General features: G+C 39.5%; 1 protein-coding gene across 13 annotated transcripts in view; it reads left to right on the forward strand.

Moving 5' to 3' along the window:
• The window catches only part of TENM1 (teneurin transmembrane protein 1), a 782,075-nt gene that overhangs the window by 666,566 nt on the left and 88,201 nt on the right, over nucleotides 1–27,308 (forward strand). For 8 of the 13 annotated variants that reach the window (XM_085546285.1, XM_085546287.1, XM_085546293.1 and 5 more), the window contains 6 exons: nucleotides 138–348; nucleotides 3,639–3,740; nucleotides 4,418–4,612; nucleotides 8,631–8,831; nucleotides 24,418–24,603; nucleotides 25,723–25,746. In XM_085546285.1, coding sequence (XP_085402411.1) covers nucleotides 138–348; nucleotides 3,639–3,740; nucleotides 4,418–4,612; nucleotides 8,631–8,831; nucleotides 24,418–24,603; nucleotides 25,723–25,746 — 919 coding nt within the window. The remainder of the gene's footprint in view (nucleotides 1–137; nucleotides 349–3,638; nucleotides 3,741–4,417; nucleotides 4,613–8,630; nucleotides 8,832–24,417; nucleotides 24,604–25,722; nucleotides 25,747–27,308) is intronic. The other 5 variants (XM_085546289.1, XM_085546288.1, XM_085546290.1 and 2 more) reach the window with 1 other exon arrangement.

Here is a 27,308-nt window from a genome sequence, read left to right on the forward strand (position 1 = left end):
TCCACACTGATGAACACTTAGTTAACCAGGCCATTCCTCTCGAGATTTCAGCTGCTTGTTGCTGTTTGAATGAGACATGGAGAGCAGATTCCATAAAAATTTACTGGGTGGTTAATTGTTGCTCATTATTATTTCAGTTTGATTTTGTAAAATTGATGGACGGAAAGCAGTTAATTAAGCAAGAACCAAAAAACTCAGAGGAGCCTCAGCAAGCTCCCAGGAATCTGATCTTAACTTCACTACAAGAGACGGGATTCATCGAATACATGGATCAAGGTGCTTGGCATATGGCATTTTACAATGATGGAAAGAAAGTTGAGCAAGTGTTTGTGCTGACCACAGCAATCGGTAAGAACAATTACAGTAAAACTGCTACCATGATTACTGTATTGGAAAGCTGCATTTGAAAATAGATTGTTTGTCCCAGCTTCTCTTAAATATTCTCTTTAAAATGTTTTATTTCAGCTCTGTTTAATTAACCTCAGTGGAGTAACTTCATATTTATGCTGATATTAGGCAAGTAGAAACATTTGTGTATTAAAGATGGGTGTTAAATTAATGATGTGTGAAGTTGTCATGTGCTTTAAAACTTTATGTGATAGCTTAAGTAGCTGAGTAATTTCTGGTGTTATCTTGCTCGAAGCAGAAAGAGAATATGTTTGCCCTATCTATTTACACAGGAACCATAAATCCTACAGAAATTATCCATGCCTTATTCTTTCATGTTTTCAGTATTTTAATCAGATAGAAAATCAAAAAGGATGCTTTTGTGGATTTGATTGCTGCTGCTTGATGGATATTTGCTGTCACTTCATACAATCGTTCAACTGCGCCATTTTCTTTGGAACTCAAAGGCAAATAGCGGAGATGCTGTGCTGGTGGGATATGAAATCCCTGTTGCCTCCTTAATAAATAGACAAGTCGACAAATGTTTGCAACTCTAGGTGTTGTTGCAGAGTGGTGTTCACACATAGGGTTTGTTTGGGATTTCATCTCAGGTGAAGTGTTGTATTTATGAGTGCCTTGGTTTGCTGCAAGACTTTAACCACTTTGCCCTTTAGTTAACCTGTTCTGCCATATGTTTAGCAAGATGTCTTTACTAGTAATGGACATGCCATCTGCTCTTCAGAAGAATTGGATGCTATTTTTACTTGATGGTAAACACCTTGTGGAGCAGGACAGTATGATTCAAATACCAAGACTGATGAAGGACTTATAGAAAAATTATTTTAAAACTGAGATAGAAATGCAATGAGTATTTTATGTTTAAAAGTTCATATTTGCTTTGTGGAGAAGCTTGAATCTTTTACAGGTGGGAGCAATGCCATTGTTCAATATTATGTGAGAAAATAATTCTCAAGCAATTTATGAAGCATTCTCACAGATGCTCTACGAAGAGCATAAAACCTGGCCAAACTCCAGTGCAGATCAGAATCCAAATGTCTGCCCCCTTGTTTATTTCTACTGTAGCACAGCAGTGTTTATAAGTGTTTATACAGGGAAGTCTAAATAGTATTTCATCATTAAGTAGCATATCACCACCAAAAAAAAAAAAAAAAAAAAAAAAAAAGAAAGAAAAGAAAAAGATGCAGTTGAATACTGCAATTCATTTCCCATTAAATTTGGTGAGGAAGAAAGTGCTTATCCCTACTCTGGACAGTAGGCAGAAAAGGCTGGATTTTATTTAGGGGAACAGTGAGGGCCATAGGGTGGACAGGAGTCCACTAACCTGAGAAATGGCTGTGAGAAGAAATTGGGTAGGAAGGACTGGGGAGAAAATGAGGCTTCATGCTGCAAGAATCTACTGCTGATAGATTTGAAAATACTGCTAGCTATTGTGGTTTCACAGCCTGTATATCTTCTTATTATATTTTTCTTTGTACAGTGGTTCTTGGTTGTTGCATTGGGTTTTTGTTGTTTGTTTTGTTTTTTTTTTGTGGGGGGGGGGGAGGGATGAGTGGAGGGTGGAGAAGAGGGAGCCACAAAAAAAAAAAATCTAATCATCTTCTGATCCTTGAGCTGTGCTCCTTACCATGGACATTGGGGAGTGCCTGGGGATAGAGTCATATTTTACCACTCTACCAACAAAGGAATTAACCAGGACCGCAGTATGAAATGGTCAGTACAGGGTGAGAGCTGGCACGCATCTCTGCTGTATGTCACTGCTGGCTGGCTGCGTGAGATACTCTTGGCCTCCTCTTGAGCATCCATTAGAAAGTCTTTTCAGTTGCTGGATGTCAGTTTTGTACAACATTGATTTTGCTGACACGTTAGCTAAAGCTCTGATCTGAGTTCTCCTCGGAGAGGAGTGGGACGGAGTGTAATTTGCTTGCAAAATCTGTCATGCCTCCAGTACTTCCATAGACTGAATAAAGGCCAGCCCAAACTGGACGTTGTGTCCCAGGGAATTAACTGTTCAAACAGCCAAATCTTGATTTCAGTTCAGTGTGGGGATCCTTCACATATAATTCTAGGGATCCTGTCTTCTCAATAGGCAAGTATACACACAGAGTGGGAGCGGAGTTGATAATGAACAGTAATGTGTAAAAATTAATGAGCTTTATACCTCCAAAAAAACTTGTTTCTGAACAAAAGAAAATAAAATTAAAAAAAAAAGGGAAAAAAAAAAAAAAAGAAAAAAGCTGATTTCTTGACCTTGAAACAGATATCATGTCTAGGTTGTGCATATCTGATGTGTGGTTACATATCAAATGCCTGTTTTTTGGTATAAAGTGATAGCCTGAAAGGAAATGAATGTTTTTCAGTATCAGTGCAAGATTTCAAGAGGAACCAATTCTTGTCTGCCCAAGTGTCCATAAATAAGCTAAAAATAAACTTACTTCAGTTATTCATATTAGTGGTAGCATATGCTTATAACCCATCTTGGGAACATCTTAGACTTACCTTTGTTTCACATTTTTCACATAAAATGCATCTAAATCATTGACTCCACTAAAATCCTGTAGAAAATACATGTGTAGATTACGGACAGCTAATAAATTGTACAGACATAAGCCTGCCCCAAGACGTGTCAGGTTAAGTGGTTTCCTATCCAAAGCTTTATGATGAAGCATGCAGTAGTTTAAGATTAGACCTAAAGGTGGATTTTTTCTTCAAATCTTGTTGTTAGGTCTATAAAGGCCTTGAGTTTTATCGTTTTATGAAAGATGCTTTTTCATCTTCTATAGAAGTGAAAACCAGGCCTTCCCCCAAAGAATGCAATTCACATGCTGCAAATGAGCACCATGGTAGATGATACACCCTATAGACAAGTTTCCAACAAATTACTTCAACAATGAAAGAAAGTGTTTAAGGTGAACATTTCTCCACAAATACTTTGGTTCTTGCAGTGCTTTTAATGGTGGTAAATTTTACATGAACACTTACTTTAAAAGCTTTCTGGTGTAATATGAATGATGCACTTATTATCTCAAAGCTGTCAAGACAAAATCTAATATTTGTAAGCTGCTTGAACAGAAATTTTGTTTTATTCTTCCTGTGAATGGAAATGGGCTTTTTACTGCTTCCTCTCCTATTTGTATGTTGAGATGTGTCCCGCAGAGTGGGGTGAAGATGCCGTGCTTTTCAAATTCAACTAATTTGTGGTTTTTTTTGCACATGACAATCTGAATAAATAGAAGTCCTGGATGACTGCTCTACTAATTGCAATGGGAATGGAGAATGTATCTCGGGGCACTGCCACTGTTTCCCAGGATTCCTTGGTCCTGATTGTGCAAAAGGTAATCTCATATCAGCTAACCTGCAATGTGGGACAGGGATCATGATTATGGAGTGTGACAGCTGAGCTTACAAACATTCAAAGCCATTAAGTGAGATTCGATTCCTTTTTTCAGACAGACGGCAAATGCACCACAAGCACTGGCATAGAACGTTTTTTGTGATCTCATGTTTTTCCTGTGTTTCCTCAAATTCTGAATTGACTTTATGGTTTAAGAGATTGATAGGGTCAGAAATTGATAATGGATTGTAAAACATAGCTTCCACATCAATGGTTTACATGTAGATCAGCAATGGCTCAAAACTTTGGTAGTGAGAGATTTGCTTAGAAGAAAGAATAAGGCAGTGTCTTGCTTCACAGGGAACAAATATTAATGTTATAGAAAATAATACGCAGGATTCACCATGCAAAATCTCTACAAAAGTCCCACCAAGGGGAGGGATTTTTATCTTCCAAGATGTCCCATTTTCACTAAAAGTTAAGGTATGTAGTGGAGCAGGCTAAGGGTACTAGGTTGCCTGGGTTGCTGCTGCACTGCTTCATTGTTACATTTCTCAAATCAAGGGAAGGATTGGGAGAGCTGGAGTGGATAAGCAGTTTTACAGAATGATAAAGGCAATAAATGTTAATCTATGTAAGAATGTAAATATATTAAAAAGGTCAATCTGCCTTCTACAGATTCCTGCCCGGTGCTCTGTAGTGGAAATGGAGAATATGAGAAAGGTCACTGTGTGTGTCGAAATGGGTGGAAAGGACCAGAGTGTGATGTTCCTGAAGAACAGTGTATTGACCCAACCTGCTTTGGCCACGGCACCTGTATCATGGGAGTCTGCATCTGCGTCCCTGGATACAAAGGAGAGATCTGTGAGGAAGGTTTGTGAAGTTTCCCTCTCTATAGTTAGGGAGTTTCATTTTTGTCTTTAATCTCCAAAGCTGTTCTAAGGTAGTTAAAACTCACATAGATGTGAGAGACTTACTGTAAGGTAATGCCTCTTTTCTCAAAAGCACCTTTAAAGTCTCAGGGAGAGGAATGTGAGATAGAAAATTTTCAAAGATAAAGGTGTTCAGGTCTCAGTGGCAGCCAGTGGGGGTTAATAACACAATTTCCAAGAATCACATTTTTATTCTAAAAGATTAGAAGTGTTTAACATTGTCTAATAAGAATACCTAGTAAGTGGGACATGAACAGTCCTCTGAAATGCAATCCAAGATTAATTCTCAGGTGGTTTCACTTCCCTCCCTCCTCCAAATCCTAATAGCAGGAACCAGGCAGATCTTGCCTTTCAGCAAGAAGGGTTCTTCTCAGTCCTGTAAGGAAAATGTCACAGCACAGATTCCCTTTCTGAGAGAAAACAGTGAGACCATCCCGGTATGTTTGTCTCTGCTTTTCTTCTTTCAAGACCCTGTGTAAGGGAAACTGTTGATCACAACCTGAACCTCTGATTAACCACCTGATGAGTCCGCTGTGGGTGCACAGGTGAAGGTGTGCTCCCGGAAGGGGATGGAGCTTGACTCCACCTCTCCTAGATCCCGTTTAAGGGCTGACTACCACTAAGGCAGGATCTCTTTCTGGAGCTTGTTCTTTTGTGGAGTTTCTGTGGTGAGCCTCAATATTGGCAAGCGTCCATCTTGACTGAAAACCACAGCGCTAGTGAGTCTTTTCTTAGATGCCCTCTGGCTATCCCTTTACTCTGTAATTACAACTATACACTTGTATTATTCCAACTATATACTCTGACTTTTTTTTTGTTGTTGTTGTTGTTGTTGTTGGGGGGGAACAAAATCTGAGAGGGATAAAGCAGTCAGAAAATGAGCTAAACCAAATAGGCTCTGGTGTTTCTCCAAAGTAATCAGCAGATCATAATCATCTTTTCCCTTTCTTCATTCTTTTGCATCTTGAGATGGGAAGTGGTTCCGTTTAGCGGAGCATGCTGTGTAATTCTGTTGTTATATGTCTTTTTTACTGTGAGCCTCTATTCAGGGTACTAAACTGGCATCCTTTAAAGCTTGGCTAATAAAAAGTGGGAAATTACGAGAAGAAGTAATTGTACTTCAGCTGCTTGTAGTACCGATGTGTCTCTGCTCTCATCTACAGAAACAGTTGTTATTTGGCTGCTGGCATTTCTGAGATAGCTCATCAGCTATGACTTTCTTCCCCTGTGCATAGCCTCGGAAAGCAGAGCTGTTCTTCATGCTTGCCCTGATTTGATGATTTTTCAGTAGTACCCTTAGCCTGAAGCTAGTGCCAGTATACTTTGTGCTTCGTGTTATATAGATTTTAGGTAATTCTTTTGAGTAGCGCACACAGAGGAAGCTCTTATGTGGCCTGAATTCTCTAATCAGAAAAATGTCCAGGATGGATTTGATGGATTTGACATACCTGATATGGTTTTTAAAGGGAGGATCCACAGAATGTTTCTGACATTCTCTGTTGTTGGTAGTTTTGGAAATGGAGAAAAACAAGAGAGCTCAGATGAGAAAACGCAAGTAATGCACAAATGTACTTGCTGAGGCCATGATGCTGAAGAAGCCCGAATCTGATGAGAGACTTTTGCAGCTACTTGGCTTGTTGTACAAAATGGTTGAAAAAATAATTGAGATAAATGTACTTGACAGTTATTGAAAACAAGAGCTTAAGAATCTTCTTTGGGTTTTTTTAATAATTATAAAATAAAAGTGGAATCATGTAGAAGGAGGGTAGATAAAACTATATGGCTGATTGCAGCAGATTGTTATTGTAATAGTGTGTGTGTGACATGACCATTCCATTTACTGTACTGTGATGCATAACTGGCACAATAATGGAGGACCTCTGTCAGGGACTGAAGTTACGATATTGGATGTAAAACGAGTTTAATAATGAAGTTGCATTGTTACTGCAACAGACAGTAGCAGGTATTCAGTCTAGGGAACACTGGTAGCTCTATGTACTCACAGCTATGGTCAATCTTTGATTTTGTTTGGTCAGATTATTATTACTAAAAGAAGTAATGTTTTTTAACCTGCTTATGGAGGAGGCTCTCAGTTTCAAAAGATCAGCAAAATCAAGAGCTGTCTTTCAGGATAAGAGAGAATTGCCAAGTATTTTTGCGCTGTGCTTAGTAAGGTGTGTGAGGGTTGCTCCAAAAATAGTGCCTCCTATTTTATGATGTTGGCCCATGATTCTGGAGGTGGATGTTGGTGGTGCAGTAGTAGAGACTAAACTGTTCCACTGATATTCCGTTATGCTGAGCAACAGATGGTAGCAGAGGGGCAGTCTGATAGGTTGGCATCTGACATGGAAGTGAAGATGAAGCAAAGGGATATCACTGAATTCCTCCCTGCAGAAAGAATGGCACCTACTGGCATTCATCAATATGTGCCAAGTATTTCTGGAGACCGAACAGTGGATGTGAGCACAGTAAAGGCTGGGTGGTATGTTTCAGCACTGGTGACAGTGGCGTGTCACCACTGGTGTAGATTGTTACAAGTGCAGCATTCAGACTTCTGTTCATCACTGGTGAGAATGCATAGCTAATGGATGTGACTGTGTTGGAAAAGAGTGTTTTGTAGTTGAGAATTTGCTCTATCAAATAGTGCCATTGTGCTCTTTGTTGTAGTTTCCATGGTAGTAAATAGGAGGCATTACTTACAGAGCAACCTAGGTACTTTGTCCAGAAATACTGATTTCTCTTTTTCAGAATTGCATTGCACTGTGCAAAAGACTGGAAGGCTAAAAAAGGATACAAAATAAACACTGATCTAAGATCTTGAACTGGTGGCACAGCAGCACAAAAATATAAAGCATTGCTTCCTAATTTGTAGGTCAAAAGATGCTGTAAACTGGATGCTCTGAATCTTAAAGACAAGCATTTAGTCTTCTACTGAAACAGAGATAATCTCTTCATTTTTGTAGTACAAAATACTGTTTGTTAGGTGTACTATTTAACTATTAAAACTGCATTTGGGCTAGTACTTGAAAAATGCATACAAGAACTTCCAAAGTGCCTTTTTTAACAACATTGATATGAAAGACGATCTAACATGAATACACTAATTGTTTTGCATGCTCAAACACCCCACACATTTCTCTCTAGCTCTGTAGTCTCATTGTGGCCTCCAGAGATGGCAGACTGTGTTCTGCTTCATGTCTATCTTGTTAAAGAAATGCTGGATCTTGATGAAAGAATATGCTGATTATGTGGGACTAACCAGCTGATTTAAATTCTTCTACAGAGCTCCTGAATTTTTCACTAAGAATAGTTTAATCCAAATTGAGAACAAATTTAGCTCTTTGTCTGTTTGCAAATCGTTCATCAATATGTTACGACTTTTATGAATCTGTTCATTATCTTCAATTGCCCAGCACATACTTTTTATGAGACCATGAGATTTCTTCACAGTGTGTGTTCAGATATTCACAATTTAGAGCTAGTGGATGACCTTTTTTTGTGTGTGTGTGTACCAGATTCCCAGCTGTAGAGAGCAATATCCTTAGGAGCATGAAACGATAAATCTGTCTTTTCCCAAATGTAAATAAAACACAGAACGCAAATACCAGAATGAAAACACAATGCACAATTGTAAAAATAGCTTTTAATTGCTCCAGTTCCTTCCCATCTCTGCTGCTGAAATTCATACTTCCTTGACGTAGATCAACAGATGAGCATTTTAAAAATAAAGCAATATCTGTGATTAGTGGAATCATGTTCTCTGTGAATCTACGCACTTGACTTTTTTCCTGTTTTTAGCATAGGCTGTTTTTCCATGTGTATTAGTTACCATCATTCCAGTCAACATACTGGCAAGAAAATCGCCTAATTAATCTCAATGTCTGATGCTGTATGTCTCCGGGAAACCACCATAAAAGTGTATGTTTAGGGCTCTAAACTGTGTATTCTCTGCTTTCCAGAGGACTGTCTGGATCCGATGTGCTCCAGTCACGGCGTGTGTGTTCAAGGGGAGTGCCACTGCTCTGCAGGCTGGGGCGGTGTGAACTGCGAGACATCACTGCCGATCTGCCAGGAGCAGTGCTCAGGGCATGGGACCTTCCTTCTGGACGTGGGGCTCTGCAGCTGTGAGCCGCAGTGGACGGGTTCAGACTGCTCTACAGGTTTGCTGATTGTCCTTTTACAATTAAGTCAGTTAAAAGCTCACACTTCCTGCTTGGCTTGTGAAGGAAAGTAGTTTCTATTGCTGTGTTAGTGTTCCTTTGAAAAAATAAGACAGAGGTGAGCCAGGGGTGCTGTGACGTTGCATGCCAGTTTCTTGGTAAATATACCAATTGGTTTTGCACCTACAAAGATAAAAATAGCTTCTTCTTTGCAGCAAGGATGCTGACTGCCTGACAGTGAGAATGATCAAGAGTACAAGTGGCTCCCAGATTGGACTGGAGTTAAGTTGGACTGAGTTGTTCAGTGCTTATCAGATTTGTGCAATGAGGGAATATATATAATTCAGAGGGAGACTGGGAGATATCGTGGTGTAAATCCAGTGACTCACAAGTAGGAAATTGCTGTCAAAAAATATTTAAACAAAAGTGGTCATCTGTTCTCTCAAGCTGGAATAGAAACTCTTTTCTTTCTAGGAAGACTATCAGAGTTTAATCCTGCTGAATTTGATTAAGAGTTGAAATGGGTTTTTTATGTGCTTTGTACATTTACATTTCGTTTTCTTGAATTGAGAGCACTCAGGATATTTTACTCTGTAATGGAGCATATCATTACTAAAGTAGGTACTGCCATCTTTTTTTCCTCTGGAGCTCACAAAACTAGATTCTCAGATGATGAGTAATGCATCCTAGTACAGAATAGATCTAAGTGACAGATTTGCTGAATACTGTGGAATACAACCAGTGGTCCAAGTCACCAATTCTTCTTTGAAATCATCATTCAGAACAACACATGGAATAGTTAAAATTTCATTTATTTAAAGTTCGTGATTATAACCTCTGAGACTCCATGATAACCTTTTCAGCAACAAAATATCAAAGTGTTGCTAATTTTGAGAGTTTGTTACACAGACCCCACATTCATTTCACACTCCAAAATTAGCCCATGTGGTTTCTGTTAGATAGGGCACCTGCTCTGATAAGAATTGATTTTCTTTTTTTACGGGCTTTCAACTTCCATTTTTCTCATGTCTTTTTATCATGTGCTAAAATAAGACTTACATTGTTTAAGCGAATAATTAGGAAAGGTGCCAGTAATTTATTAGTGTATTTATTTTTCCTCAAAAAGTATGCAAACTAATTCTGTTCTAGCATGAAGTTACTGTAGCTTGAAAAGAGATTTTAAACTCCAGTGGTTCCATTGTGTCAGCTACATGGGGCAATTAGATATTAAGGGAACAAAAAGCTAATGAATAACTGCAGTGAGGAAGCTTTTGTCTTGTGTGCTAGGGTCATGTTCTCATGTTTTTCTCACCTTCAAAGCTACTTTGTTGAATTTCTGGCAGGGAAGTGACTTTTTTTTCCTTACCTTCATACACCAGTTGGGAAAATTCCTCTCTGTGTCCCTGCTGTCCACTACATTATCAAGGTAGGGTGCTTTCCTGATCATCAACAAGCATGTTGATACCTCTGTATCTAGTCTGTTAATTTCCTCACATACTCTTAGCTTATTCCTGGTTCATTCATCCCATGGCAGCACATAGCAGTTCCTAGGTCTGGCATATTCATGCAAGATTTGCGGTGCCTGGTCTATATGAGTTGGGAATCCCCTGCAGAGCACAGAGACCTGCACCTCCAGAGGCAGCCCTGGGGTGCTCTGAGCATCAGTCTAGCACTGTGACAGCCCTCAGCCAGTTCAAACAGAGTTGTCAGCCAATCACAGCACATGATTCAGAAGACTTCCTGCCCTGTCTCTGCTATGCAGTAGTTTCATTTAAGAGGTAGGGAGGAATGGCAACATGTCTTTGCTCAGAGCTGCAGGTGTATCCCCTCCTAGCCCACTTCACCTTCCCAGGTGCCCTTACACAAGGAGTATAAAGATTTGGAAAACGATAGATGGCCAAACAGTTATGTTGACTGTCATATTCGTCTGCATTAGAGGTGTCACTGATAGTGTTATAAGTCTAGTAGTGTGTCAGTATAGTCAAATTTCTACCTAATGTCTGTGATTCCTTGATGTTAATGAGTCATTTCACATTGAGGCAAATAGGCAGTGTGTTTCAGAAATAAAAAATAAAACTTGTGAATACTGACTACTCATTGGCAGGCAGAAAGGAAACTTGTAAACTGAGGGTACAACATCAACAAACTGGAGAGAAAACCTCATTCTCAGATGTATAATGTGGAGCCTTGAGATTAAGGAGTAGAACATCAAAACAGATGGCAGAGTTGTTAAGGGGGCAGATCCTTAGCTAGCATCAACTGGCATAACTGCAGTGATGCCACTGTGCAATGCCAGTGTATTCCAGGCGACAATCTAGCCCCATGTCATTAACTTATTGTGGCAAGATGTAAAATAAGAAATTATAGACTGAAATCTGTGACAGAGCTGATGCCTATGACATTCTATCCTGTATTCATTTCTCTAGACTTTGTTCAGCCAAAGTAGGCCAGTTTTCATCCTCCTTACTCCAGGACATTTGTCATACTTCCACTGAATCCATTTATACCACTGAAGCAACCTAATTATGATTGGGAAAAGAATACTGGCAGTTCTTAGTCACAAAAACATTCATCCTAAAATGATTATATGTAGATGGTATATATTTAGCATATCTATTTTTGGTTAAGCTCTCTAGCAAGATTGGTGGTAATTTTACAAAGGGTAAAAATAGATCAGCAGCCTCTTTCCTCAGTATCTTGCAAAGCATAAAACCCCTTTAAAACTGAAGTGCTTTGAAAAATGTAGAATGTTGTAATTGTTGAAAATTGATATGTGCAGAGTAGAGTAATTTAAAAATCATTAGAAGTATGCATTTTTTAAAGTAAAGTGCTTCAGAAAGAAATGAAGGCATAATACAGTGTATTAATATAGTTCAAGACATCTCAAATTGATTTCAAAATTAAACATCAAAAACTGCAACTTGAAAAAATAATTAGGTGAAACCATTTCATTGCAATCAGAAAACTCTTCAGGTTTAGGAAATTGCAAATTATGGGTGTCAGTCATCCTGATTTGCCAAGGACAAGGATATTCGCTACAAACAACTCACAGAAGTGAAAATAGCCTTGAAATGCTTTCCGTATGTGATATAATCCACAGTGCCTTTCTGCAGACTGTTATTTTCCATGTTGGCATTTTAATCTCTATTTTAGAGAAATCTCAAGAATCTTTTAATTAACACTGTAAGTATCCTTCATTGTTTTGCTCTGCAGAAATGATGGACTTACTTAATTTCATCTGTCCGCTTTCTTTAATTTGTGAGGAGCCTTGATTATTACTGCTCTGCTAATTAAAAGGATGATTGAAGTTTCCCATGCTGTGCATTGTCTGACACTGTAGATAGACTCTTTTTACTACTGTATATTTCTTCAAATAGAAAAAGATGATGTGTGATTCATTTGACTTGTATCTTCCAAGGAGTTGCAAGAGTTTTCAGAAAGATATCTGGTCAGCAAGATTTCTACTAAAAACTTAGTAGTTAAAGATTGGAATGGTTAATATGTTTTACTGGAGAATTTAAAACACAAGAAATTCAAAGCAGTGAAGAAGCACTCCAATAAAATTTGTCATACATGTTGAAATCAGGCCAGCATGAACCAGGAATACCTGATGTAGTCATATATTGATTTAGGAAATAGGATAAGTCAAGGATATGAGAGGTACAGTGAGGAAAGTTGGTATGTTTTTCAACAGAGTGCTGCTTATTTTGTAGGTAAACCAAAAATAATGTCTTTTTCCTTTCTTTTTTCTTCCTGAAAATTAAGATCCTTTACTCTTGTATGTAGCTATGCATAAGTTACTGGAAATATTCCTCATTTAAATGTAAACCTAGTTGAATCAAGTCAGGTTTGTAAATTCTGCTACAGTCCACAGACAAATATTACTTATATTCCCCTGCTAGGAACCCACAGCCCCAAATCTGGATTCTCCTGTCCCAGGAGATCTTCCCTTATCCAGGACCAAGATATGTGAGTTGCTTGTGGCAACAGTAATATTGTCCTGTCCCTCCTCCATTTCACATAGGTGACAGAGATTTTCCTCTTCATGCTTAACATAGCATCTGTATAGAGAGTCCATTGTGTGCAGGAAATATCCATCTCCATGTGTTTGTTCTAGGCCTAATCCAGCAGATTTGTTTTAAGGGTAGTGCTAATTAAGATCCACAGTCAACAACTTTGTAAGGACCTTGTGAACTGTGAGACCAGAGGGACTGAAACAGAGATGTATGACCTTGTTTGGGTGTTATCAGAACCTGGCAAATAAGTGGGATTCTAGGAGCAATTCAAGTGCCAAAGTGGTTTAAGTACGTACAGATTTAGGTAAGCTTAGCAAAGGGTTTTACAACCTACATTTTAAATTTAGACTTCTAAAGTGGTAGGTAGATGCTCCCATCCCTTTATACATCTCATCCCTATCACCTACATGGTGGGTGATCTGGTAGAAAGATCTACTTTGTAGTAGAACATAGTAAGAAAGCTGAGAGGACATCACACGGAAAGGGCTTATGTGAACACTCAGTATGCAAGACAATATCAAGATGGGGAATCTGAATATGAAAGGATCATACTCTGTGAGAATACTTTTCAAGAAGAGGACTCTGTAAAGCGGAGAAGTCGTGGGAAGCTCCTGCTCATGCTGTGGGTGCAGTAATGGAGGAAGAATAGAAAAACTGAGATGGACAAAAGGGCAATAGAGACATGCAGGCCTTCAAGTTTTAATTTGCAAAGACAAGTCCAGTGATTTTTATCCAGCAAGTTACCAATTCTAGCAGCACTTAAAGAAGGGAGCTCATAGCAGGAGGCAGCTTCCCTTCCTCACAGCTGAAAAAGCACAGATCAGAGCAAGAGTACAAAAAAACCACTAGGATAGCTGGAGGTTTTGTCCTTCCAAAATTTATTATGCAAAACGTGTCACACAGGTCCCTGAAAAGCACCTATTTAAAATATTTTTTTATTGTCATGGTAAGAGTTCTACAGAAATAGCTATCATTTCAATACACTTATGCAGCAGACTCTTTCTATTACATGCAAGTTACTTCTGAAAATAGGAAATTGCTACTGGTAAAAGTTGAAATCATGGAAAGTTTCTTTTCTCCTGCATATTGCATTTTTAAGGTTTTTGATTGTGTAGATTGTTGCAAGGACAGTATATGTAGACCTCTAAGGGAATTCTAGTTTTTGCCTGCTTTAATGAGGGACTTCTGCTTGAATGATTAGGCTTAAGTAATACTTTTAAAATAAAATTTGACTTACTGTAATTATACAAGGGAATCCTAGGAGTGATAGAGCAAAAATTCCTTGTGTATTGTAGCAACAGCATGAGCTTTAATTCAGGAAGCTTTGGCCATTTTATGAGCAGATTATTAAAATGGTATCTGTGACCTTGTGCTCAGAAATCATTTTCTGATGGGCTGCAGAAAGCAGATAGTTCACATGACATGTTTTTATTTTCAGTTCCACATAATGCCCATGCACCTTGCTACCAAACAGCCGGGCTGTGCCCCACCAGCTGTGCCCAGGGGGAGTCAGCTGTGAAGGGACAGCTTCCCTCCGAGCAGGCTGTGCCCATCAGCACAGCCAGAGGACGAATGTGCTGCTCAGCAAAGCTGTGCCAGCATGGGCAAAACCAGGGAGAAATGATGAGTGAGTGGAAAATTACATGCAGCGTAGAAGGGAGAGAGATCACAAAGTAATAAAGGACACTTGCTTCTTAAAATCTAGGAAGCAGTTGTGCCTGGAGTGCTGAGGAGTGTGGCGGCAGCTCACACTGAAAAGCCAGGGCTATGTGCACAAGGTGCTGCTACTTACAGGTAACAGAAAAGTGCAAACCAGGAGCTGCATTGCATTAGCAGCAACAAAGCAGAGCAGCAGCTGCCAGACGCATGTCGCTATTTCTATTAGTGCTGCTGACACAGCAGAGGTTACGGTTTATTTGCTGAGAGCTGCAGTGTGCTGATCTTCACAAACACAGCGCTGAACACAGAAATGTCTGCCTCTTGTCTGTGCAAGCAAGGTTCATAGTAAGTCATCGAATGCTGCGTGACTTGTGCTGCTTGGGGCTGTTCTCCTGGTTCCGGTGGAAGAGCTCATTATGCTTGGCTCTTCAGTTTCCCCAGGAAACTCTTTATTTGTGGTAAAAAGAAAGGAAGCAATTCCAACCTCTTCAGCTAATTTTATTTTTGATTGTGACACTGAGGTGTTGCTCAGAAGCTGGTAATGGCATTTAATTTCTCCTCTTTACTATGTTTACTGTGCTAAAAACATTATTCTTGTGAACGCAACATTCCTGATAATTTAGTTGATCCAATGATTCTGTCGTGTTCTTCCCTGGAAAACAGAGTTGTAAGAATGAATGTACTTTTGAATGTGCTCCACTGTCCCTGTTCCTTCTCAGGGTCAACTCAGTCAACAAGTGCATCTATGCCACTTTTGGGCTGCCACTGCTTTTATACAAGTGAATCTCAATAGATGTTCCTCTAGTATTTTGAGAACCAGAATCCATGCCCAACTTTGCAGGTTTTTGAGCCCTTTGGAGGTGTGATAAGTAAAATGTATCTTCATTAGAGAAGTGAGCAGGTACATCTTAATGCACAGAGCACCTGATCTGGGTGAGGCAGTGACTTAGTGGAGCAGTTTTTGTGAGCAGATTCACTTGATAGAGGTCAGCTTCTACACCCCTGAATTACAGATGGTGCCCGCTCTTTGCAGTGCTTTAATAATTCATTATTTCTTTACTGAAAATTACTAATCAAATTTACTGATTAAATAATCGTGAAAACTTTATGTTCTGAGCAGAGCCCTATTTGCTGTTAGTAATAATACTTCTGTGTATCGTGAAAGATTTAGTGCTCATGTAAAGACATACCCCGATTCACTCAGGCAATCTTGTGAACTTTTGCTGCAAACAGCTGTTTCCAAATCTTTATTTTTGCTTGATGTTGTATTAGTTCAGGCTGTGCCTGTGAGACAGCATTATTAAAAGTACCAGCAGAGCCAATTCTTTGCTTGTTTTCTTTCTGTCTGCTAAACCATTTGGGTGCTCTCTGCTTCATATCATTATCGTGCATTGCCTCCTGCCCATACTGTTTCTAGTGGTCTATCACTTACTCTTCAGGTTTCCCATTTTCCTATATGACTGCTTTTTGGCCCAAGGAACCGGGTATTGCTTTTTCCTCCCTGTAAGTGGATGTGAAGGCAAAGCTTTCATAGCCTTCATCTCAGCCATTGTGGCTCAGGAAAGAGTATTCTGAACTGCTTTTCTCTTACTACTCTCACAATCACATAAAATATCAAATGAGGCAGATGTTGCAAAGCATTTCCTTTTGTGGTTCTCAGTACTCTGGGAAGGATTTCAGCGCTTATTAGTCAGCCTGTGATCCTCCAGTGACGACTGTAATTTCACTGCTTTCGGCAAGTACAAGTGGAAATCAAATAGTAGAGACAAATTATAAAACAGAAGCAAATTTGACAAGAAAGCATTTACAATGGGAAACAGGGTATTAAAAAAAACAGTGCAGGTCAGAGTACTGTGGTTCTCCTCACCTTTGTGTCAGTCCCATCTTTCTTGCTGTTAGGTTGCACTTCGTTTATTTTAAGCATTTCCCACAAAGGCCTTATCTGACCTGCCAACATGTATCATCTCTAAGAAAGAGACAGGTTTTGCAGCTAAAGTCCCTTGTGTGTCAGCACAGCGTAATCATATTCTACTTCACCAATACTATGGCTGGGTAAACAGAGATATACCCAGTGGCAAATGAGTAATTCTTTTCAGTGGTATCAATTTGCAGAGCTTTGGCTCCCTGAAATGAAATATCAGTGAGTGTGTTTACCATTACCAGTCCAGATTCATAAGATTGTATTGATTAAATTTTTTGTACTGTAAAAATACCATTTTGAGCCATAGTGAAATCGATAAAGAGTGAGGTTTTTTTATATATACAAATTGGATTTGTATCAGGAAGAGAATATTCTTCAACACATGAAAAATAAAGCTGAAAAGAAAAGTGTGATAAAAGATCCAAGAGAGGGAAAGTTTCTCTGTCATTCCCCCCCTGCTTCTGCAGACTCTGCCTCTGGGACCTTTCTATTTGCTCACTGATTGCTTTTTCAGACAAGCAGATTTTTAAGGACTAGGAGGCTCCCCAGTGTGGAAAAGATACTGTCTAAATAGGTGTAGTACTATCAGAAGTTACATTACAGTATGGTGGTGTTTTGTGGTTTTTTTTTAATGAAATTACATTCATATATTTTGCAATACACCATAGCGTTAATGGCAGCATCCGTGCTGGAAGTCAGAAGTGCTATTTATGGAGTACTTAATGCATTAGAACTAGGTTCAGTGAGATGATAGTAGGATTATTTTCAGCAAGCAATTAAAACCATCACTAGATTGATGGTGAAACATCATGAGCAACAAACGGTGAGGTCTGGCATTTTCGTTCCAGTGGTTTAATTTTGTGTGTTCTGGGCTGTGGCAAGAAGATAAGAAAGGTAGTTGGATATCTGTGAAATAACATGCCAAAAGGTCTACTGCATAAAGATTACAGGGGAAAGGTTTAAAATGAAACATGGTTTGGAGAAGTTTTGCCTTTGGTAGAAATATTTGATCATTGTGTGTTAGTGTATTAATAAAACTACTGGCGAGATAAATTTTTGCTGCTTTGAAGTGGATCCAGATTTGTGGTAGAAAACTATTTCAGATGCAGATGTCTCAGGTTGGGTGAGATGAGTCTGAATCTTTGTGTCTCTGGAAACATCTGTGGAAATGTTTTTGGAGGTATGGGTGCATACAATCAACAATGCAATCATTTTAAAGTAGTCATATAATTAACAAGGATGCATTGCTTTGAATTCATTCACGCAATTAAAATGAGAAGCTCAAATCCACAGATTGCTGGGATGTTATAATATGAGATTAATAGTATTCCCTTGTCAGTCGTGTAGGTATGGGGTCTATGGGGAAAGGGATGAGAAGCATTACAGAAAGAAAGAGAAATTTAGACTGAAAAAAAATTTGTCAGCTACAGAAATTCAGGGATGGTAGGGACTGGTTACTCAGTGCTGTTTGTAGGCTCTCTGTTGCTGGAAACTTGCTAACGGATGCCAGTCATGACTGGATTTGAAACAGGGATGGACTATAGATTGTCATGTTTTTGCATCGCTGTCTTGAAGAAATTTTCATTACTTTCATTTATGTATTTGTTTATTAAAACAGTTGTCAGTCATTCCAGTGATGATCTGTCCTGATAGGTTTATTTAATGGCATCATATTTCATGAAAAGTTAGCAGTAATGGCTTGGAACCGTGACTTTGCTGCCTCTTGCATGCAGGAACCACATTCCTGTTTGCTGGAAGAAAAACACTCACAAAAGCTGGCTTTTGTTCTGTAGGTGGTTCCAAGTCCATCTGATTTTTAAGTTGGGCTTGAAGATCAGGTTCCCCTGCATGCTGGCATAGTCCAGGCCCACTTCTATGATGCCGCTCTAGAAAAGCTGTCCTTGACTGATAGGCATAGTGGCATAGCTGGGATTCATTCATACCCAAGTGGCAGATTTTAACACTGTAGGAGAAGCCCAGCCTAGATGTGGTTGTAACACCCAGATTGCCAAAGGAGTTTATTTAAATGAGGGGAATTAGATAAGCTCTGCCATAAAAATAGTATGGTTTTTGTTACAGGTTTGTGAAACTTGGTATCTACATCAAATCCCTCTACTGCACTCTGCCAGGTAATGGATGGGGACAGCTTTTTGTTAGGTTTCACTGGGGAAAAAATAGCTCAAATGCCTTAGAAACTTATAGAACTTGAACATTTTAAAATTCTTTAAGGTGTAAAAAATAATATTAATAAAGTCAGATGCTGAAAATGAAAGCTGGAGCAGAGTTGTCTCGAGGACACAGTTGGAATGTAATTTAAAAAGCTCAGGAACATTGTTGAAATTATCATACAAGCTTATTAAATGCAATGTATATTTAAATTGAAAAAACTTTCTTTATTAGGCCTAGATAGGTGATTTTTGCTGCCTCCAGCAGTTAAGCATATTGGGTGAAAGTCAGGTTAGATTAATTTCTAATCTTTATGGAAATCCACTTATTAAAAAATGGATAGCAAAGTTATGAATGTGATACAGAAGGGTTTAGAGAGTCAGTAACGGAAGACTCTCCATCGTATGTGATAAAAAGTAAAATGAAAGTATTTTCATATCATTTGACCACTTTTGCTTACATATGTTTTTGTATTCTTAGCATGAATTTCCAAGAATGAATTTCCTGAAACATGTTGAATTAACATTAATATCTTCCCTTATCATTACAAATTATAAAATATTTAGCTTTCATTTCCCTTTTTGTATCACGTAAGTAGAAACATATTGTAAAATACATTTAAAAGAGCTCATTGTTGACTTAGATAATTAAAATGAAGAATGTGGAGTGAATTTTTAATGCTTTTTTGATTAGCTCAGGAATGATCAACATATTTGTCTCATTCTCAAGAATATGTACAAATAATGCTTCACAGCTCACATTTGCCTTTCTCCAATAAAATTAATGAACATTCAGAGTTAGACATGTCAGTAAGGATTCTAGACTGCTTGAGTTGAACATTTTTTAAGTCTCTTATTCATTAATTGGTTTAAGTCGGGGAATCTGCATTTTAGATTTGATAAAAGCTATATTTCATGAAAGTCTATAAGAAACTGCAGGGGTCGGCTGAGGCCAGCTCCCAGCAATTTGCCAGCATGTTGCTCACAGTCAGCCTTGCACAGATGAGGTTTATTTAAATCAGGAAATTAACTTCTCAGCTCTACACTTAGAGAACCTTGTTTTGATTGCGAAGTGTACAGGTACAAAAACTGAAACACAGCCTTTAATTAGTGTGAATTAGGGTGACTGTTCGTTTTCCAGGAGCAGAGAAAATTCACAGCTGCTGAGGATCTGATGTCTGAGCATGGAGCAGACTCCAGCCCTGCACAAGCACTGCAGTTTGCCTGTATCTTGGGCAGCTGAATGGGGCAGGAGGCATCCCATGGAGCTGTGAGCAAGAGTGGAGGGGAGGAAATGGCTTTTGTGCATGTCCTCAAGCATACCAATGCAGATGAGGATCTTTGTGAGTTATGTTTTACACTGCACATTGTGAGAAAGACTGATGATGTAACAGCACAACTAAAGGCTTCAGAATATTATAATATTCCCCGAGGTCCACTTCTCTAGTGTAAGTGCAACCTCCTGTCATCTGCCTCCCTTGTTACCTTATATGTGTCACCTTCCCTTGCTTTTGTGTGGGGACAAAGATCGTGTCTCCTCAGCAGGACAGCCCCAGCCAGGCTGGGCTCTGCGTCTCCTCCCTTACCCTGCCCACGTTGCTCTCCCAATCCCTCACTGGGCTGATTTAGCTCAACAAGCTGTCGGGTATTAACCCCAGACAATAAAGTGATCTGCCAGTTTGATGTTCTGAATCAGCTCACCAGTTCCAGATAAGCTCCAGACAAGGATACAGAGCCAGGAGATGGATGGAGAAGAGTGGGGGTGGAACAACTGATTCACGCAGAGATGAGATCTTTGGCTTGGCTACTGTGCTTCCACACAGCTCAAAGCCATGCCTTGCTCTGCTGGCTCCTTGCTGAGCATTCACTACATTTTGGGGCATTTCTGAATCCTGTGTGACCAACTGCTGTGGAAGGAGGATTTGCCAACAAGCAGAACACTTGAATGACATCTGACTTGAGGATTTTGGTACTGTCTGAATTGTTTGAAGCTGTTTATCTATTTCAAGTTGTTCCTTCATTTCCCATTTGATCAGTGTCCACTCAGTGTCTCATTTAGTTTAGTGCGGTGGAAACCCTCCCTTGGTACAAACATGAGTGCTAATGTGACTCCTTACTGTGCTGATGTTTCTGTACTTTGAAGAATCGTAGAATGGCCTGGGTTAAAAAGGACCATAATGATCATCTGGTTTCAATGCTCCTGCCACAACCAGGGTTGCCAGCCTCTAGACCAGGCTGTCCAGAGCCACATCCAGCCTGGCCTTTAATGCATCCAAAGGCAGAGCATCCACAGCCTCCTTGGCAACCTGTTCTGCACACCCTCTGTCTCAGTTTAAAACTGATCCAGATGAGTCCTCAAGAGAGCCAAATAGAGGGGGACAATCACCTTTCTCTCCCCTACTGATCAATCCTCTTTTAATGCAGACCAGGATATAGTTGGCCTTCCGGGCTCCAGGTTCATACTTCTGGTTCATGTCCAGCTTCTCATCTACCAGGACCACCAAGTCCACCATTCAAATCCATGCGTCTCCAATTCAGAGAGAACAATGTGGTGAGGGACCATGTCAGAGGCTTTGCAGAAGTTTATCCACAGAAGGAACTAGGAATTGTTTTGCATTTAAAAACGGTAACTTGAACTGATTGTACTTTTCCTTAATCTTAGTTGTTTGAATTAGCTGCGAATTGAATTTGTGTGTACTATCACATTATAAAAAGGATGGTGTTAGGCTTGATTTCCCTTGCTCTGCATGAGAGGTCTGGGGAGAATCTGGGATTTGCTTTTCAGAAGACTGCATTATCACATTAAACAGCATTTCCGAAGCTTCATATTAAATCACTGAAACAGCTCTTAGAATTGGCCTCATGGCAATAAAGGACAAGTGGGCTGAGCAGCTGGGTGACCAGAGCTACTGAGAAAAGTGTCTGGTCCTAACAGAAAAAACAAGTACTTTGCTTTTCTTTCTAATCTGGTGCCTACAGCATGTATTGCTTGGCCTAGGAGATTCTTTGTAGAGAGAAGTCTTTTATTTCCACTTTATTAATCTGATCATATTATATGCTTAAATAGTGTATAAATATCTTATTCATTGTGTGAAATAAAAGAGGCTGGAAACATGGAGAAAACAATGGAAAAGTGACCAGCATTTTAAAGGCCTTTTCTTTAGGTTGTAAAACAGGAATACACTCAAGTTCTACATCCCAGCAGTAGAGTTGTGCCTACGTTTCCTCCCCCTGCTATTTGTTTCTTTGGAGGATGCAGATGTCAAGATGTCAAGATCAGACTCCGTGGGGTAGACAAGCACAAGGAAGGCATGCCGTGTATGAGAATGTGTTCAGGGTTTTCCACAGCTGGGTCTTTGTTTTATTTACAGTTAGAGAAGTGGAAGAAGCTGCCTGAGCTGCTGACAAGATCAGAAGCTTTGCGTATCACCTAGTTTCTCCACTTCAACCTTTCCAGCCTACGCTGCCATGAGTTCTCTTGTGTGTTCCCAGAATAGTCCCTGAAGTTTTGGTGTTCCACAGCTGCAAAAACTAGTAGACACTCAATCCAGAAAAGTCAGAAAAACCTCCTATGCTCCACTTATCCCAGCGCAGTGTAAGCCATAGAATATTTCTTTTAAATCCTCTTAACAATCTATGCCACTTAAAGTAAAATAGCAAGAACTATAATTATAATGAACTACAGGGAGATCAGGAGAGATCAAAGGCATCCCTCCAGCAGCCTAAATCCTTGAAGTAGCAGGTGATTCATTGGATTTAATTCTCAGGAGTTTGCCTATGTCTCATGCTGTAAAGGTAAGTGAAAGAAATGCTGGTTGTCCTCAGGCTGGCTGAGGGTCAGGGGGGGATGATTTTGTGATACCTGATGGTTCTATGATCAGAAAGGAAATGGATGCCATAATCACTTTTGTGATCCCTGATTGTAGGACCAAAAAGTATTTGAGTGACTTTAATACCAAAGAAGTAAGAAAGGAAGTTCTCCCCTGCAGTCCTTTGCCCTCAGAGCAGTATCCCAGCTTTCCAAGGACCGAGTAGCAAAGCAAAGAAGTCAAACCAAGTCATGTGGTGACAGGGAAGAAATCCAGCCCAGAACCTGAAGACAGGCAGCCCAAGGCATGAAGCATTAGATTAATACATGACCAGCAGGTAGCAATCAAGTCTTTCTAAAGGATAATTCCCCAGCTTTAGCAGTGTTTTTCATGTGAGGCATCTTTGCAGTTGAATGTGACAGAGCAGTCTCTTTCCTGGTCATACATACAAAAGGACGTACAATTTCCTCTTTTGTGAGACTAGCAAAAGATAATTGTGTTTATTTTGCACTCCAATACAACTCAAGTCCCTGTCTGAATAGAAAAATTAATTATTTTTTATGTAATTGGTTTTGAGTTCCTCAGGCATGGCACTTTGCAATTGCTTTCATTTCATCTTTCATTGTCCTTTACCACACCTCCAGCTTCTGAAGGTGGTTTTGAGTTTGACCTCACTCTGCCACTTTGTCACTCACCATTCTTTTCAGTTGCACTCTGTGCATCATGCAGGCTGTTGACAAGAACAAATATGGGCTAAAATCTAACTCAAACGAGATCCCAGGCACATTGGTCTCAATATGGTTCAGTTTCTGTGCTGCTTTTCTCACTATGTTAAAAAGATTGGAATTTATCAGATTTTAATTTAAACTTTAAAAACTTAGCTTGGCGTGTTCAGTGACAGCATTTATCACTACAAATGCTTTTAAGAATGTTTATATACAATAGTTCCAGGATATAAATGATCATTATTTAGGATCTGTCAAGGGAAAAATCATCCCACAACTAAAATATGTAACACTGACATTTGAAATCGGAGCAGGCATGGTTACTTGGCTCACACTTGTACTATCAGCTGCTCTCCAAGAGAAAGAAGGAGGAAACATTTCTGTGGCAGGTTAATTGCCAAATAACAAGCAAATTCTGTCTCCTGACACTAATTATTCTAAATAAAATCAAACTGCACAGAACCCTTATAATGAAGCCATTCTTTTCACAGAACAGCTTTAGTCTAAGTGGAAGCAGAACTGCGATTGGCATATTTTGATGTATTGAAGCAGTTCAGGACTCCCATTCTAATTCACCGTGTGTTCTCCAGTGCCCAGGTGGAGGATTTGTTTGGAGCACAGTGCAGGACGTGCTCCTGCCTTCCTGAGACAGTTCCTCTGCTTTTTAACAGTTGTCTCATGTGAATTAGGAAGAAAATATATTTAAACCTTGAAAGCTCTCTCCAAACCAGGCAACGCTGTAGCTTCAGAGGAACGGGATGCAGGCTCCCCTTCTTTCTATGCTGCCTTTCTGCTGGCTCACTGTACTGCAAGGGAAGGCCATTTTATCCTCACTGCAAACATACGAATGGCTCAAAGGCTGGCTTGCTTTTGTGTGTTTAGAATGCTTCTTTGTCCTTTAGCTTGTCCCATACACTGTATTTGAGTTAATAACAAATTTCAGAAATGAGCCCACAGGAATGGCTATTATAGATTCATAGAATCATTTGAGTTGAAAGAAACCTTTAAAGGCCAGCTAGACCAACTCCCTGCACTGAACAGGGAGTTGTGTCACTGGGATCTGATTCCCATTGCTCCCCCATGTGCAAAGCTATCAGTTGAAGTCTCTAGTCCAAAAAAAAAATCATCTTACAAGTAGCTGTTAAAGAAGGGTTTAGCCTTGTTTTGTACCGGGAGAGAGAATCCCATGTTTGATCAGTGTTAGAAGTGATTGTATTCAGTGTCAGCACAAAAGTCCACCTGCAGTCTGAAGTTGCTCTTTCACATAATGTGTTTCTCTATTCCTGTGCAGAGCTGTGTACCCTGGACTGTGGCAGCCACGGTGTGTGTTCGAGAGGGATCTGCCAGTGTGAGGAGGGCTGGGTGGGACCCACCTGTGAAGAGCGCACCTGCCATTCCCACTGTGCTGAGCATGGACAGTGCAAAGACGGGAAGTGTGAGTGCAGCCCTGGATGGGAAGGGGACCACTGCACCATTGGTAAGTGGGATTTGTACCTCTATAAATAAAACTAAATAACATCTTAACCAGTTATACAAAGATCTGCCAGAGCCATCAGTGTGACTTAACTTGCATTTTGGAAAAAACACAGCACCAGAATCAGAATGGTGATCACAGAATGGCAACAGTGCGAGTTATAACAGTTATTTCTCTATTTTGAGGAAATAACACTGAAAAATTAACTTTATAAAAAAAAAATAATAATAAAAAAATAAATAAAAAAAACAAACCAAGCACAAACTAGTTGTGTCAATCCCAACATATCTCTAAGTTATGCATGAACTTTGGGTCATGGTTAAAAAAAGATTTAAAGAAATAAAAGTTGTTAGGGATGAAGCTGTTGTTCAGCTTAATTCTTGCATTGTCTCTTGCCACAATGTGTGAGGGTTCACATATTTAACTTTGCACAAGAGGTTTGTTTTTTTCCTGTAGTTGGCTTCTAACAGCATTTCTAATAAATGTAAAACTCTCAGATCTTTTCAGAAGTCATTTCTCTGCTGTACAAATGTAATAGTTGTGAGAAAATCTAATAGTGTTTCTCCCTAAAATGTTCCAACGCAATATTATTCATAAACATTTTAATTGTTTATAAGCATAGCATATCTAATTTTCAGAAGTAAACAATATAAGCTTTCATGTTTTCTTCTTGAATAAAGTAGAATGTTTAATCTTTACCTTGATAATTTAAAGATAATTAATAAGATAATTAATTGACTGACTCTAGAGTTTACTACATCAGATTTGCTATATCTGCACTTAACTACGTGAAGAAGAAACCGCTTAAGTTACCAGAGGCTGTGCAAAGCAAATTCAGAAAGGACAAATGTTATAACAAAGTAAAGCTTTGCGTCACTGTTACTCACAGTGTAGGCGCTGCACACATGGCCCAAGCTGTCCTCTGCATGCTTGTCATCAAAAGGAGAACAATCACAAGCGCAGCATGCTTTGATCACAGTGGTAGGAATAGATATGATTGCAGTAGAAGGGAGGCACTTTATGTCTAACCAACAGGTGGCAAGCCATAAGCAAATGGTTTCTGTCTTTTCATTTTGATACAGAAGTTCAATCCATCTCAGTTTTGTTCTTTTCTTTTTTAAGCTCACTACTTAGATGCTGTTCGAGGTAAGTTTTTCCTATCAGCATTGCAAAAGAATAATGAAAAGATACAAAAGTATTGGGAATTAAGTGTTTTGTGTTATATGTTTTGTCTGGGCTTCCGTACTGTTCAGCTGCCAAAAGAGATCAAATATTTGTTCACAGAGATATATGTATATACAAAGAGAGATTTACAGAAAAATATGCAGATTTTGTGCAATTTTGTGCAGATTATGCACATAATGCATTCAACTAATTTGCAAAGTTATAGCAATGTACACATTATTCATGCAGCCATCTGATGTGCTGTTATGTAAGACAGATCTTTGTTCTTTCTTGCCATTGCAAAGCAGTGACAGAGGTGAGGACTTGCTAGAAAAACTTTGTGCAGATCCTGTTTTCTGTGAGAAGAAAACATTTTTATTTTTTGCTGGTTGTGTTTGAAGGTGCTTTTGATAGAGAGGGACATGTTTATAGAGGCTATCTTGGCTAGATGCATGATAGAGTTCTCTTCAAATCATTTGATACAAGGGTTAGGTTTTATGTTGTTTTGTTCATTTGATTCCCATGCCTTGCCCCAGGTCCTGCTTGGTCATGGCAGTGTGAGTGCCTTCCTGCGCTTGGCTGCAGTCCCTCAGTCCTAGCCCTGCTGTGCAGAGCAGTGATGCACGCTGCCCCTTGCAGAACTGCTCTGAGCTGAGATATCAAACTAACCAATATTCCAGAAAGAGACGAGTGTTTGTTATCTGTTTGTTATTTCATTTCTTCAGAATTAGATGATGTTAATAAAAGCACATAAGCATTCATTTGATTACGTTTATAGTCTTAGACAATAACCATACACAACAGCAAAATATAATCATGTACAAGATATGAATTAACTCAGTAGGATGGTAAACTGAAGTGGAAAAACATCCCCTCTCAAATCCTGTCCTATCCTCCAGCTCACAAAAAGGCAAATAATTGGGTTTACAGTATGTCTAGTGGTTGCCAACCTCATGTTATTTTAGAGCAGTGAGTTCCAATGTGAGAAAACCATGCCACCTGTCTTCAGCTCTTCCTAGGAAGAGACTCAGAATCTCCTCTCTCTTTCCAGATGTGACTTATAAACTGTCCACAGAGTGGGGAGCAGAAAGATGATGTGTCTGGTGTAAGGTTGTTAGGAGACTTGCTGCATTCTGGCTTTTAAATCACATCTGCCAGACTAGTTGTAGGCACTCTCTGGTCTGCCTCTCCCAAGCCTTGTCAGAGCACCTCCCTCCTGGGGCTGCCAAATGGATGAGCAGACTGAGGCCTTTTCTTACTTCCTCAAAAGAAATTATCTCTGGTAATACCTAACTGCTGATATTCACTCTCAAATACAGGGGGGCATTGAAATCCTGTACATTTGTGCTGGTAAACAGGAGCCCTCTTAGAAAGGATGCTGCTTGCACTATTAATCTTACTGCTGGACTTGATTCATTGTCCTTTGGCTCCATCCATGATAGGGTGAGGATTTGACAAATGTCTGAGCTGGCAGTAGGCTATGCAAGCAGATGGACATGAGTGCATGCATCCAAGATACAATTCCTCAGTCACTCTTATAGGCG

This window comes from Coturnix japonica, chromosome 4 (genome assembly GCF_054131305.1).
Source record: "Coturnix japonica strain WE chromosome 4, WE-NBRP24, whole genome shotgun sequence".
In the NCBI taxonomy this organism is placed as follows: domain Eukaryota; kingdom Metazoa; phylum Chordata; class Aves; order Galliformes; family Phasianidae; genus Coturnix; species Coturnix japonica.